Here is a 13,356-nt window from a genome sequence, read left to right as displayed (position 1 = left end):
CCAAACGATCGAAAGTCATTCTTTCTTTCAATAGTTTGTGAAAGTTGGTTGTACGGAGGGAGTGCGATTGGGTGGTAGAAGGGAAGGGATAAGAGAGCAAAGGGATGGAAGGAAAAATGATTCTTTGTAATCCTTTTGTTTTCTTTCTATCTTCATTTCCTTTCTTATTTTTTTTTTTTTAGTTTTTATTTTCTACTAATAATAATATTGACAAATAATAACAACGACAAGAATAACAAGAATAATAATAATAATAGTATTGTTGTTATAATATAATAAAATATCTAATACAATGTAATAAAGACAATGATATAATAATGTAATAAAATTAATATAATAATAATTATTATATTAATTATTATTATTATTATTATTATTATTATTATTATTATTATTATTATTATTATAAGAAAAGGGAGATAAAAGGAAAAGGAAATAAAGGAAAGTAGAGGGAAGATAAAAGAAAAGTAATAAAAGTCTGATACGTCTTTTCATTTGCAGCAACGAACGTGAAGCAAAACGGTGTGGAAAGCGACGACATCGGGCACGAAGTGAACGGTTGTGGCACGGCGTTGGTGCAATATCCAGACAACCTGAATTTCGGCGACCTTTATTACTACATCCTGGCACCCACGCTCTGCTACGAATTAAATTTCCCTAGGACCCAGAGAATACGGAAGAGGTAAATGTAGTATCTAGTAGTTCGTGTGTCTATACACACACACACACACATCATATATATATATATATATATATATATATATATATATATATATATTCTACTTTTACTTTACTCCAAATATAATTTTTATAGCTCCTTCTATAGCTGACTAGCTCGAAACTTCTTTCCTTCCTTCTACGCTTTGCTCGCACTTCTTTTCTCGTCGATCGAACCACGGTTTTCCTACGGGAATCCACTTCGTCTTTTCTCTCTCTCTCTCTCTCTCTCTCTTTCTCTTTCTCTTCCTCTTCCTCCCTTTTTCTTTTTCTAAAGCATACGAGTCGGCACGTATAGTTTCTGGCGAGTTTGCCTCCTGTTTCTCTCCACCTATGGTTCCTATCGTACTCTTTCTCCCTCCCCTTTTCCTTCGAACATACTCTATTTCTTTTCAAAGAGAACGATAGAGGAAGAGCAAAGTCGAGAGAGTAAGAGAAAGAAAGAGAAAGAGAAAAAGAGAGATATAGAAGCATTCGTGAAATTAGATTTAAGTGGGCTATTGTTGAGAAAATAGAAGGAAGGGCACGCTTAGATGGACTTCGTTTCTGAACATAGTGATGTATTCCTTTTCGTGTTACCAACTCGTACAACCTCAAGCTTTCCATCTGACATACTATGGATCCTTATGAAGAATATCTACCGTCCTCTCGGATACTCTGAGAAAATTAATCGACCTTACTTTCCTTTCGTGACGCTTATGATCCAACCATCTCCTCATTTTCTCTTTTCTTTTTGTTCTCTCTTTTCTCTCTTCTCTCTCTCTCTCTCTCTCTTTTTCTCTCTCTCTTCTTTCCTTTATCTCTCTTTATCTCTCTTTTCTCGTCGGAGGGTGTCTTTTCTCGATTTCAGTTCATTATTATCACGATTAATATCGGGGTTGGATAGTAAGTAATGTTGAAATTTTTTTTTTATATGGGATCTTTTTATCGGTCTCTCTCTCTCTCTTTTTTTTTATTTCTTTTTTTTTCTCCTCTTTTTTATCGAAGATAATGTTCATCATGGATATCGAAGAAAATATTTATTTGTATATATTATTTATTAATCGATTTAAGTTCGTACGAGCAACGCCATGAATATTTTATTACTTACCAACGGTAAGTAATAAGAGTCTGATATTATTATTAGTAAAATATTGATTACAACGTGTTGTTTATATTTAAATATAAAAATATCGAATATTCTGACATTAATCGTATTAGCCAATTCAAGTTTATATGTACAAGCGACATAAATAATTACTTGGCCGGCCAATAAGTAATATCAAAAATTTCTGCTGAATTAATTGTGATAAAAAAAAAAAAAAAAAAAAAAAAAAGAGAGAGAGAGAAAAGAAAAAGAATATTAATCTCGTTTATTTAAACACGAAATATTGTTGAAATTCCAACGTTAATTAATTATATTAGCCAATCCAAATTTATACAAGCAAGTTGAAATAATATCTGACTGAGCAATAAATTGTAGAAACATTTTATATTGAATTTTGAATGAAAAATTTTCAAAATAAAAAAATTTCTGACTATCTTTTAATCGATTCGAACATATTTATTGGCGTTGATCAATAAATAATATCGAAAGGTTATATCATATTACAAATGAAATATTTAAGTATTCATTTTTCAATAATAATACAAAATAATAAAAATTCTTATATTACTTATTATCTAATTCGAACTCGTACGAACAATATCGCAATTTTTAATATAATTCTAAACGAAGCATTTGTCTTAATCTTCTTCTTCTTTCCTTTTTTCTTCTTCGTCTTTTGATAAAACTACAAAAAAGTGAAAATACTGATCACTCTTATCAGTTAGTTCAAGATGATACTCGTAAAAATGAAAAAAAAAAAAGACAAAAGAAGGAGAGAAAGAGAGAAGAGAAAAGAAGAAGAGAAAAGAAACAAGAGGAGAAAAATAAAAGAAAAAAGGAGAAGAAAAAGGAAACATTGGCAAGAGAGTAGATAAGCGACTTTTAACGTGAAGAAAATGAAATAACGAAAGTATTTGGTACAACAGTCACGATATTTAATAGATATCATAGAATCAAATTGCGACTTGCGCCGGTTGACCGTCGGTTTGCTTGGATAAAATTTCCTGAAATTCATTCGTATGCTCGACACAATAGTAATAAAAGCCGAAACACAAGCATGACGGGGCATCGAGTTCGGGGAGATAAAAACGGTAGACGTTTGCCGGGGTGAAATTGAACGGTGGTACAGGCGTGTGTCGGGTATGCGTTATTCAAAATAATAACGACACGTCGAGAGAGAGAGAGAGAGAGAGAGAGAGAGAGAGAGAGAGAGAGAGAGAGAGAGAGAGAGTATTGGCTTTCGACGCTTCGTACCTACAGATATCGTTTATATATTTTTCTGTATTTTTCTTTTTTATTTTTTTATTTATTATTTTTTGTTTTTTGTTTTGTTTTTTTCTCTCTCTTTCTCTCTCTCTCTCTGTTTCTATCTCTCTCTGTTTCTCTCTCCTCTTCTTTCTTTCTTTTTTTATTTCCTTCTGTCTATCTTTTGCATTCGTAGGTTTTTGATAAAGCGCATCTTGGAGGTCGTCGTTGGCTGTCAAGTTGTCATGTCACTGTTCCAACAATGGATGATCCCTTCGGTAAAGAATTCGCTTATACCATTCAGTGTAAGTACTTTTATATATTTATATTTATATTTATGTATGTATATATATATTTTTTATATTAATTATTTTTTTCCCTTTCTTTTTTTTTATTTTTTTTATTATATCTTATACTTTATTTATTTATTTTTTTTTTATTAATCGAATTAAAAACCTCCAAAAATTTACGAATAAGATCGCAATATAAAAGGAAATATTTTATGGTATAACAATAATTACATCACGACGTATCATAAATGTTTATGATAAATATAAAAGAAACGTTATTAAATTACTTATTAACGTCATAATATCGAAGGAAAATTCAATTTTAAAAAGATTGATGTTACGCCAAGAAATAAAAATAATTTAACAAGTTATACGGATGTAGTATTACAAATATGATGATTAATAAAAATATTTAGAGATGACAAATTTATATAAATATTATTATAAAGAAGAATGTAATAACGACATTTATAACAGAATATGGAAAAATTAAATATCCGTGTATAATTAAATTCTTTTAACATTCATATATATGGACGTATATAGCCACACGCACATATCCAAATATATACGCATAGAAAGAGAGAGAGAGAGAGAGAAAGAAAGAAAGAGACATACTTTTCCTGGATATTAATAATATAATTTATTATTTGACCACAAAAGGTACGCGAATATATTCGAATGTATGTACGTATTCAACGGCCGGAAAACGCAGCGACGCGGGACGTGATTTTAAAGTCACGAGAATTCCAAGCACGGTCTAAACAACGAAGCCGGATCATCAAAGAGCTTTATTGGAACGCTTCGGTGCATTTTTTTGTTCCTATTTTTTTTTCTTTATTTTTGTCTTTTTTCTGCATTCCCCTCCCCTACCGTTTCTTTCTTTATTTATTTCTACCTTCTCTTTCTCTCTCTCTCTCTTTCTCTCTCTCTTTTTTCTCCACCGATTCGTATCGATCCGGAAGCAAGCAGGAAAAATGAAAAATCGCAAAGCGACTGATTCGCATTTTTGAATGGTTATTATGGATGATACGTTAGGTCGTTTCCCGTTGGGAGTAAGTTAATGATATAACGTGGATGTGTCTGGCTTGTAATTTAATTAATTATCGGTTCAACGATATACAATGGTTTATTTTACATACATACATACATACATAAAACACACACACACACACACACACACACACATATATGTATATATATATTAGATATTATAGATATTATGCTCATCGTTAGGTAAAATGATTAATTATTCGCCGTCATAAACGATTCTAGCAACTGGCTTGACCCAAAGCGGACAGAAAACATGGTATTACACTATTATAGCGTTATAGTGTTTTCCATCGATTGGGATAGGCAACTTTTCTATTTTCCTTTTTTTTTCTATATATATATATTTTTTTCTTTTATTATTTTTTTTTCACTTTTACGACGCTTACCTACAAAATTGGATAACGCCTTTCGGAGGATTCGATAACGATAGAATCGGCTATACGTGATATGCGTTGGACTGCCAGCTCGAACTGTGCACTCTGTCTCTCTTTCTATCTCTCTTTCTCTCTCTCTCTCTCTCTCTCTCTCTCTCTCTCTCTCTCTCACTTTGCCGATAGAAATTCCTGTGAACGAGGATTCGTGGGATTCGTGGATTTAAACGGAACCTTTTACGTGGACGGATTTAACCACTGCTGATCCGCGGTGATCGTTCGTGGTTCACCGTACGTACCCATATTGCGTACATAATGTGGTTGAAAACGTGTACATGGACCGGTGTCCTGTTCCTCTCTCGATTTAGATCGATATATTTTATCGAGAAATATTTCGTGACGTTTGACCCGGTTACGTTACGTTTCGTTTCATTTTGTTTCGTTTCTTTTTTCGTTTCTCTTTTCTTTTCTGTTTCTTTTTCCTTTTTTCTTTTTTTTTTCCCGTTTCCTTTTTTTTCTCTCTCTTTTTTTTTTTTTTTTTACCCAACTACTAATTTTAGACTCTGATTGGTTAACAGTTTTAACAGTTATTCCAGCGGTGAATTATTCAATTTTTCACTTCTCTTCGAACGATCATGATGAAACTCGTTTGTAAAAGGTTTGTTAAAAGGTAGAAAATTTTAATTTGTCCTTGTCAATTTTCACGTTTATATTTCTACCATGTTGTTCGTAATCGTTCGTTCGTGTAATCCAACACGGATTGAAAATATTCTATTAAATGGATCGTTATATTGGTTAACGTTAGTTACTTACATGCATGGTTATTTGAATTATTCGCGTTAAATTATTTCAAGGATATCACAAACAAAGTACATTTCTTTCTTTAATTTCTTTCTTTCCTTCCTTTTTGCGACTGTTATTCAACGTTCACTCGAAACTTTTCATAACGTTTGTATCGAGTTAATAATATCATTTATCGTTGTTTGATTTTCGATTAAATAAATATATAATATAATATAAATAATATTACACGTTATACAATTATTTTATACGACATAAATGTAATTTATATAGCACGAATATTATTAACAATTATTTCATAAAACATAATATCTAATAAATATAATTACACGGGTAATATCGATTTACGAAAAGGATCATCTCCCTTCTATTTTTTTTTTTTTTAATTACTATTAAACTTTCTTTAATATATATATACTACTTTGTTAAACAATTGCAATCGAATGTTTTCTAATATCGAACGAAGACATAAGTACACAATCGATTGACGTTTATTAAAGATCATCTATGGTGATGCGAATCGTGTTAATAACGTTACTCGCCTAGTTCTCTGCTTTACGAACAGGAAACAGAGAAGCAAGTGATGGAGGATATGTTCTACGAAATAGTCATCCTCCTCATCATCCTTCTCCTCATCCTCCTATCCTCCTATCCTCCTCTTCCTCCTCTTCCTCTTACTCCTCTTGATTCTCCCCTTGATCGAGAGTACTCCCGTTACTACGACGTAGCTACGGTTGGTGCGATCGCGCCTCGCAATTATCGAATCCAATTTGTCGAGGCAGGACGCGGCTGGACGCAAAGAGAAAATGTGGAAACCTAGGGTGAGAGAGCGACGACAAGGACAAAGTTAGGGTGGTAAAAGAGAGAGAGAGAGAGAGAGAGAGAGAGAGATCGAAAGGGATTTTGTCTCTCTGAAATTAACTTCGGTCCATCTTGTGGCCGACAATTACTTTATGTTTTGCATTAAAATCCTGTGATTTTACGGATAAAAAGAAAATTTTGTCTTTAAAGAACGAGTTTTTACATTATTTGTTTCATTGATGATTTGATATTTACGTTAATATCTTGGAATCTTATTAATGTTAGAAATGTATTTGTTTTTGGTAATATTTTTTTCTCTTTCTTCTTTATTTTCTTTTCCGATCCTTTTTTTTTTCTTTTTAACGCAAAAGAGATACGAATTTGTAGTTGGAAATATTAGTTCGTATTATTCACAATGAAATGTGATTTAAATTGAAATAATTTATATAGATATACGGGAAATAATTAATGACGAATGTAGTAGAGATTTTTGCTAATTATTGCTATTAATTTATTGCCACTAAGATCTTGCATATTTTATAAATAAAAATATGTACGTGATAGTAAATTAAAAGAAGATTTTTATCTAGAGGAGAGAGAGAGAGAGAGAGAGAGAAATTCAAAGCTCTTTAGATAATGGCTCGCCAAATACGAATATATTAATAGATAAGTAAAGAAAAAGAGATTTATATTGCAATTAAGATTTCGCATTTTCACGATTGTATAAATAAAAAAAGAAAACGAAGAAAGAAACGAAAATAAAAGTAAGAAATAATACTAGATAAATGCAAGAAATTTTTAATGTAAAAACGAGACACGAATAATAAGTTGCAAAGAAATTAGACGAGGAATGTAAAATGAGAATGCATACATACATACATACACGCTCAAAGAAAACAAAATTTATTGCAATTTGATATCTTACGATCTTGTAAGAAAACAAAAAGGAATAAAAAAGAAATAGAAAATCAAGTAAAAAAATCAGGAAGATTTTAAGTGTACATATACCTGATAGAGTCAGGAATTCGAATTTAGAAATCCGAAGAATAAACGTATCTAACCAATCTTCGTTTATTACGTGACAAGCGCTTGAAGAGCTCAATTTTGTTCCCTCGATTTTCTCCTCTTTTTTTTTTTTTCTTTTTTATTATTTTTTTTTCTTCTTTTTTCTCCCTCAAAAATATGTAGACGGCACAATTTTTAGAGCGACGCGCATAAAAATCCATGCAGGACGGATCCAACGGCGCGTTTCGTTTTTGAAGTGTCGCTGGCACGGAACGAAGTGGACGTTTGCACCTGATTTTTCTGAATTCACGTTGCAAACACATCGACGTTTTCCCTGCGCGCGCACACACAAACACGCACGGACAAAACAACGTAGTCACACAAATCTACCCATTCTCATCTCATCGAAGCGTATCGGTGTTTTACATTTCACATTCGCGAAAGAAGAAAGAACGGAAGGGGTTGCTTGTATCGGACAGCATTTTTTGTCCTTTTTTCTTTTTTCTCTTTCGTTCGTTTTTTCTTTTTCCTTTCATTTCTTCCTTTCTTCTGTTTTTTCTTTTTCTCTTTTCTGCCTCATACGTTGTATCTTTTACTTATATCGTTGGAAGAAGGAGCACGTGGTCGTCGTAAGATCTCGAAATAATATTGAAGAATGAAGAAACTGATGCTGGATATAATTAATAAAAGTGGCCTGACAGTTATCGGACGATTTCACGAATAGATCGATATATCTCGAAAGACATATTCTAAGGATTACTTATTTCAAATAACAGTTAATTGTAAAATTTAAAAAGGACGAAATCTAAAAGCGGACGAGATGAAGATATTGGAAGAGTCTTAGAGGTATAGTAATCGATAGTTGAAATCAGCTAGGAACTTTTGGTCCAAACTGTAAAAGATCTCATGAGGAATTCAGCAGGGCTCGAAGAGGAAAGAGGAAAAAGAAGAAAAAGATGAAAAAGAAGAAGAAGAAGAGGAGAAGGAGGAGGAGGAGGAGGAGGAGGAGGAGGAAGAAGAAGAGAAGATCTTCGAAGCAAAGAATCCTAGAAGGAAAAGTAAGATAAACTCTCGGTGATGTGTATATGTATAAAAAGCGAAAGACTAAACTGTTCTCTCTATATACTTACACAGACAAGCGCACAAATATATACGCATACATAGTCATACACACAAATACATGTACGTAAACGAATATATAAACACACATACAATATATATATGTATATTATATACAAAAAATATATATATATATATTGATATCTAACATTTTCCGTCCACAAACGATATCTAAAACGTATGTAAAGCGTAGAATCGACGCGAGCTGGTCTGTAAAACGATCGAAAGGTGTCGACGAGGTCGCATCGAGTGTCGGCTTATCGGCTCGCCGAGACGTACGCCTCCTTAAAAGGATAAACGTTGGAGGGATTTTCGAGGGTACGCCAGGGATGATCGTAGTGGAGCATCCGTGTTACTGGTAACTTGAGGAAGACGAAGACGACGACGAAGAAGAAGAAGAAGAAGAAGAAAAGGAAAAAGAAAAAGAAAAAGAAAAAAGTAGTAGAAGAAAAATAAGAAAAAGAAGAGGGAAGAAAGGAAAGAGAAAACGTTGAGGACGTCGAAAAGGAAGAGGAAAAAGGGGGATGAAATATCGTATCGATTTTCCATCGTCGTCGATACTCTCTCTCTTTCTATCTATCTATCTATCTATCTATCTATCTATCTATCTATCTATCTATCTATCTCTTTCTTTTTGGTTCTATCTCTCTCTTTCCTTCACATATGCTTTCCTTCGCTATACTTCCATCGACCTTGCTCGCTTTCATTCTTCGTGAGACACTATGAGGTAGAAAGGAAGGGGTGAAGAGGAGGGATTTGAGGGGTAGGGTGGAAAGGAACGTGGCGGGTCAAGGGGTTGCGAATGTTCGCACGAGAAAAACCACGTTCACGATGCGTGTAATGGATTTTTATCTCTACTCTCTCATTCTCTCTCTCTCTCTCTCTCTCTCTCTCTCTCTCTCTGTATGTCTGTCTGCATCTCCGTCTCTCTCTCTCTCTCTCTCTCTCTCTCTCTCTCGATCTCTCTTTCTCTTTCTTCTTCTCTTGGAGTTTCAGGTATGTCGACGACGTGGAATTTCGCAGTATATCTATCGGCCGTGGACAGTCTCGCTTGGTAGCTTGGTATCAGTATGCCGAGATCCGTTGTATCGTATAATACCTATATAAAATAGTGTCGGATTTTTTTTTCTTTTTCTTTTTATTTCTTCTTCTTCTTTTTTTTTCTTTTTCTTTTTCCTTTAGATAGATATAAGATGTGAAGGAAAAGAAGAGGAGAAGAGATAGAAAAAAGTAAAGAAAAAATAGAACGTGTGAGTGACCGACTGAGTGAGTTAGAGAGAGAGAGAGAGAGAGAGAGAGAGAAAGAAGCAGATAGATAGATAGAGATAAATAGAGATAGATAGAGAAAGAGAGGGATGAAAGAGGGTGGAAATGAAGATAGAAAAAGGAGGAAGGAAATATGATGACGTAAAAATTTTTCCCAGACAACCCTTCTCGTCTCTCTCTCTCTCTCTCTCTTTCATTCTCTTCTTTTCTTTATTTCTTTCTTTCTTCCTTTCTTTCTTTCGACAATGTCTAGCTAGAATTTCCCTCGATCGTTTTATCGTCTCCACGGTCGAGAGAACACGCACCTCTCTCTTTCTCTGTTTCTTTCTCTTTCTCTCTTCTTTTATTTCATTCTTTCGTTTCGTTTTACCTCTTTCCAGTAAGAGAAAATACTCTTTCCCAAGGAATCCGCTTGGATGTCCTTTCGCGTCGTCGTCGTCGTCGTCGTCGTCGTTCCTCTTTCTTTCTTTCTCGCTTTCTCTCTCTCTCTTTCTCTCTCTCTTTCTCTCTCTCTCTCTCTCTCTCTCTCTCTCTCTCTCTCTCTCTGTTTCTCTCGATTTTTTGCTAGAGAAATAAAGTCAAGTGTTTTTTAATTCTGTTTATATCGCACTCGCTCGTGTCTCTTTTTCCCAGAGACGTTTTTCCACCTGTCGACTAGTAGCTCTAGGGGTTCTTAGAAGTCCACAAGGGGAATGTAAATATTGGGGTAATGTCTCGACACCCTCTGGACGAATCTATCGAACGAATGCATTTTTATTCCTTCGTTTATTCATTCATTCATTCATTCATTCATGCATTTATTTTTGTTTTCTTCTTTCCTGCTTCTTCCTCGTTTACTTTTTATTTCTTTCTTATCTTTTCGTTTTCTTTTTCTTTCCTCTTTCTACTTTCTTTTTTTCTGTTTTTTCTTTTTTCTTTCTTTTTTTGTTTCGATAGAAACTTTTTATCCGACCAAGTTTTGTCATAACGAACAACAAGATTGGCCCTGAGTTTTCGTTGTTATTTTTTGAATAAGAGTATTAAATATGACGAATGGATGGTATTTTCAGTCAAAAGCTAGATAACATTTATTTTGATATTAAAATATCATCAGAATTCATCATTTTCGTTTATATATGACCGAGTTAATCATCGATCATCAATCAAGCGAACGAATTTATTATGATATTATTTATACTGGATGGACCAAGCGTTCCCTTGATAATCATCAATTTGAAAACAATGATAATGATAATTTGAGAAGTAAAAAAGGAAGACAAAAAAGAAATTAGCCTAGAAAAAAGTATCGAGAAAGAATAAATCCATTATCTGTTTTTTGAATACGATTAGAACGTGAACATGATTAGAATATTTATACAGAAATTTGCTTTACGATAAGAATTCGTAAGTTTCTCCTTTCACTTAAAAAAAAAATTAAAAAAGAAATAAAAAAAAAGAGCAATAAAACCAAAAAAGAAAGGAACAAAAAGAAAGAGAACCGATAAAACATTTTTAAAAACAATCCGTCGTATTACCAATTCACATAGCTATTTGATAATATCATTATTAACATTAATATTATTATTAATTTATTTCATCTATGGATGAAAGTAGAATAAATAAAACGAAAAGGATGGTATTAGGTATCATAAAGTAGGAAGTGGACGAATTCATCGTAACTCTCATAAATTCACGGTAATACTTTCTTCCACGGGTGGTTGCATCGACGAGAAAAAGAGAAAAAGAGAAAGACAGAGGGAAAGAGGGAGAAAGAAAAACGGAGAAAGAGAGCGAGAGAGAGAGAGAGAAAGAGAGAAAGAGGGAGTGATAGAGGGGTAGTAGCTCTAGGTAGAACGAGTGGGACGGTTCTCGTAAGTACCCCTCGTTTGCCCCGCCATTGTCGGCCCGTTTGAATTCAATTCGAGTCGAGTGAATTCCCAGTATCTCGAGGACTCTTCTCAGGCTCGCGCGCGCGACAAGGCGTTCGTGAATGCAAAGCCGTAAATCTCTCGGAGCTAATTGAAACGACGACGGAAGAAGAAAACGACAAAGATGCAAGATCCAAGCGAGCGAGCGAGAGAACGAACGAACGAACGAACGAACGAACGAACGAACCTAGCACGCGCCGAATAGAGGATGAAGAAACCTTTCTTACTTTCTCTCTCTCTTTCTCTATTTCTTTCTCTATTTCTTTCTCTATTTCTCTTTCTCTCTCTCTTTTATTCCACTTCGTTCATCTTCTCTTTCTTATTCTTTTATTCTCATCCCCTTTCGTTTCTTTCACGATACGCTCGTCTTTTCTACGGTTCCATGCACTCCAAGACAAGTCCTATCAAAACGCCTTGCATCCCTCTTTGCATGCGATATGTTTGATAACATATCGTATTCAACCTTTGAAATCTATTTCATCAATGAGATTTAAGATATTACACCGATAGGATTGTTTTATATCGATAGAATTATTACGATATTCGTTTTTGTCGTTAGTTGTAATACTTTTTTTTTTCATTTTCTTTCTCTTTTTATAGTTCTTTCGCCTTATGTTTTTTTTTGTTTTTGTTTGTTATTCATGTTATTTCGCTTTTTATCTCTCGTTCTCGTGTTTATCGTATATATTGTATTGTATTGTATTTAATCATTAAGAGACTACCATCAATGAAATATCAATCCTGATAGGATTATTTTTTACTCGATAGAATTATTGCAACGTCTTGATTTATTGTTAACGATCAGTATTAATTCTGATTAATACATTTTTTTTCGCTACTGTGCGTTTTCTATTTTCTATATCTATGTTATTTCTCCCTCTCTTTTTCTTTCTATTTCTATTTCTTCTTCCCTCTCTCTTTCTTACTCTTTCGCTCTACTTCATTCATCTTCTTTTTTTTATTCTTTTATTCTCATCTCCTTTCGTTTCTTTCACGGTACACTTGTCCTTTCTACAGTTCCATGCACATCGAGACAAGTTCTATCAAAACGCATTGCATTCTTATTTATCGAGTATTGTATTGTATTTAACTCTTAAGGAATATCATCGTCAATGAAATTTCGAGCAATACGATTTTTCTTTGAATATTATTTATCAATTTTTATCTCTTCAATCAGCAATAATTCTGAATTCGACTGTAAACTTCTCGTTTCTCTCTCTTTCTTTCTTTCTTTTTTTTTTTTTAATACTTATATTATGTACTCTTATGCAAGACTATTAGCGTTCGCGATTGATATTTGGGACATTTTGTTCGTATAATATTCGCACGTATTTTTACTAACGAATAATTATTCTTATATCAACAGATTAAAATTCATGAAATTTCTTTGGAATTAAATGGCAAAAATTTTTTATAACGTCTTGTTACATTTATAAGAGATTAATAATTATTATATTTTGTAAAGCACTGGAAACATTTCTATTATTAAATGAATATTTAATTTTCTATAATATTTTGCTTCAATTATAAATTGTAATTGATTTTTAATAAAAAAAAAAAAAAAACGAAACAAAACAAAACAAAACGGGAGGAAATAGATATATTTTAGTTAAGTGAAATATCAACCATAACGCACGTTAACCGGAATTTCATTGGACGGTAAGCGCTTCAAGGGTTGAAATAATTAAATAGAG

General features: G+C 33.2%; 1 protein-coding gene across 7 annotated transcripts in view; it reads left to right on the top strand.

Moving 5' to 3' along the window:
• LOC127071053 (diacylglycerol O-acyltransferase 1) overlaps nucleotides 1–13,356 on the top strand; it is a 135,621-nt gene that overhangs the window by 98,391 nt on the left and 23,874 nt on the right. For all 7 annotated transcript variants that reach the window (XM_051009868.1, XM_051009870.1, XM_051009864.1 and 4 more), the window contains 2 exons: nucleotides 502–682; nucleotides 3,246–3,354. In XM_051009868.1, coding sequence (XP_050865825.1) covers nucleotides 502–682; nucleotides 3,246–3,354 — 290 coding nt within the window. The remainder of the gene's footprint in view (nucleotides 1–501; nucleotides 683–3,245; nucleotides 3,355–13,356) is intronic.

This window comes from Vespula vulgaris, chromosome 20 (genome assembly GCF_905475345.1).
Source record: "Vespula vulgaris chromosome 20, iyVesVulg1.1, whole genome shotgun sequence".
Classification (NCBI taxonomy): Eukaryota; Metazoa; Arthropoda; class Insecta; order Hymenoptera; family Vespidae; genus Vespula; species Vespula vulgaris.
This window is presented reverse-complemented; position numbering and strand designations above follow the sequence as displayed.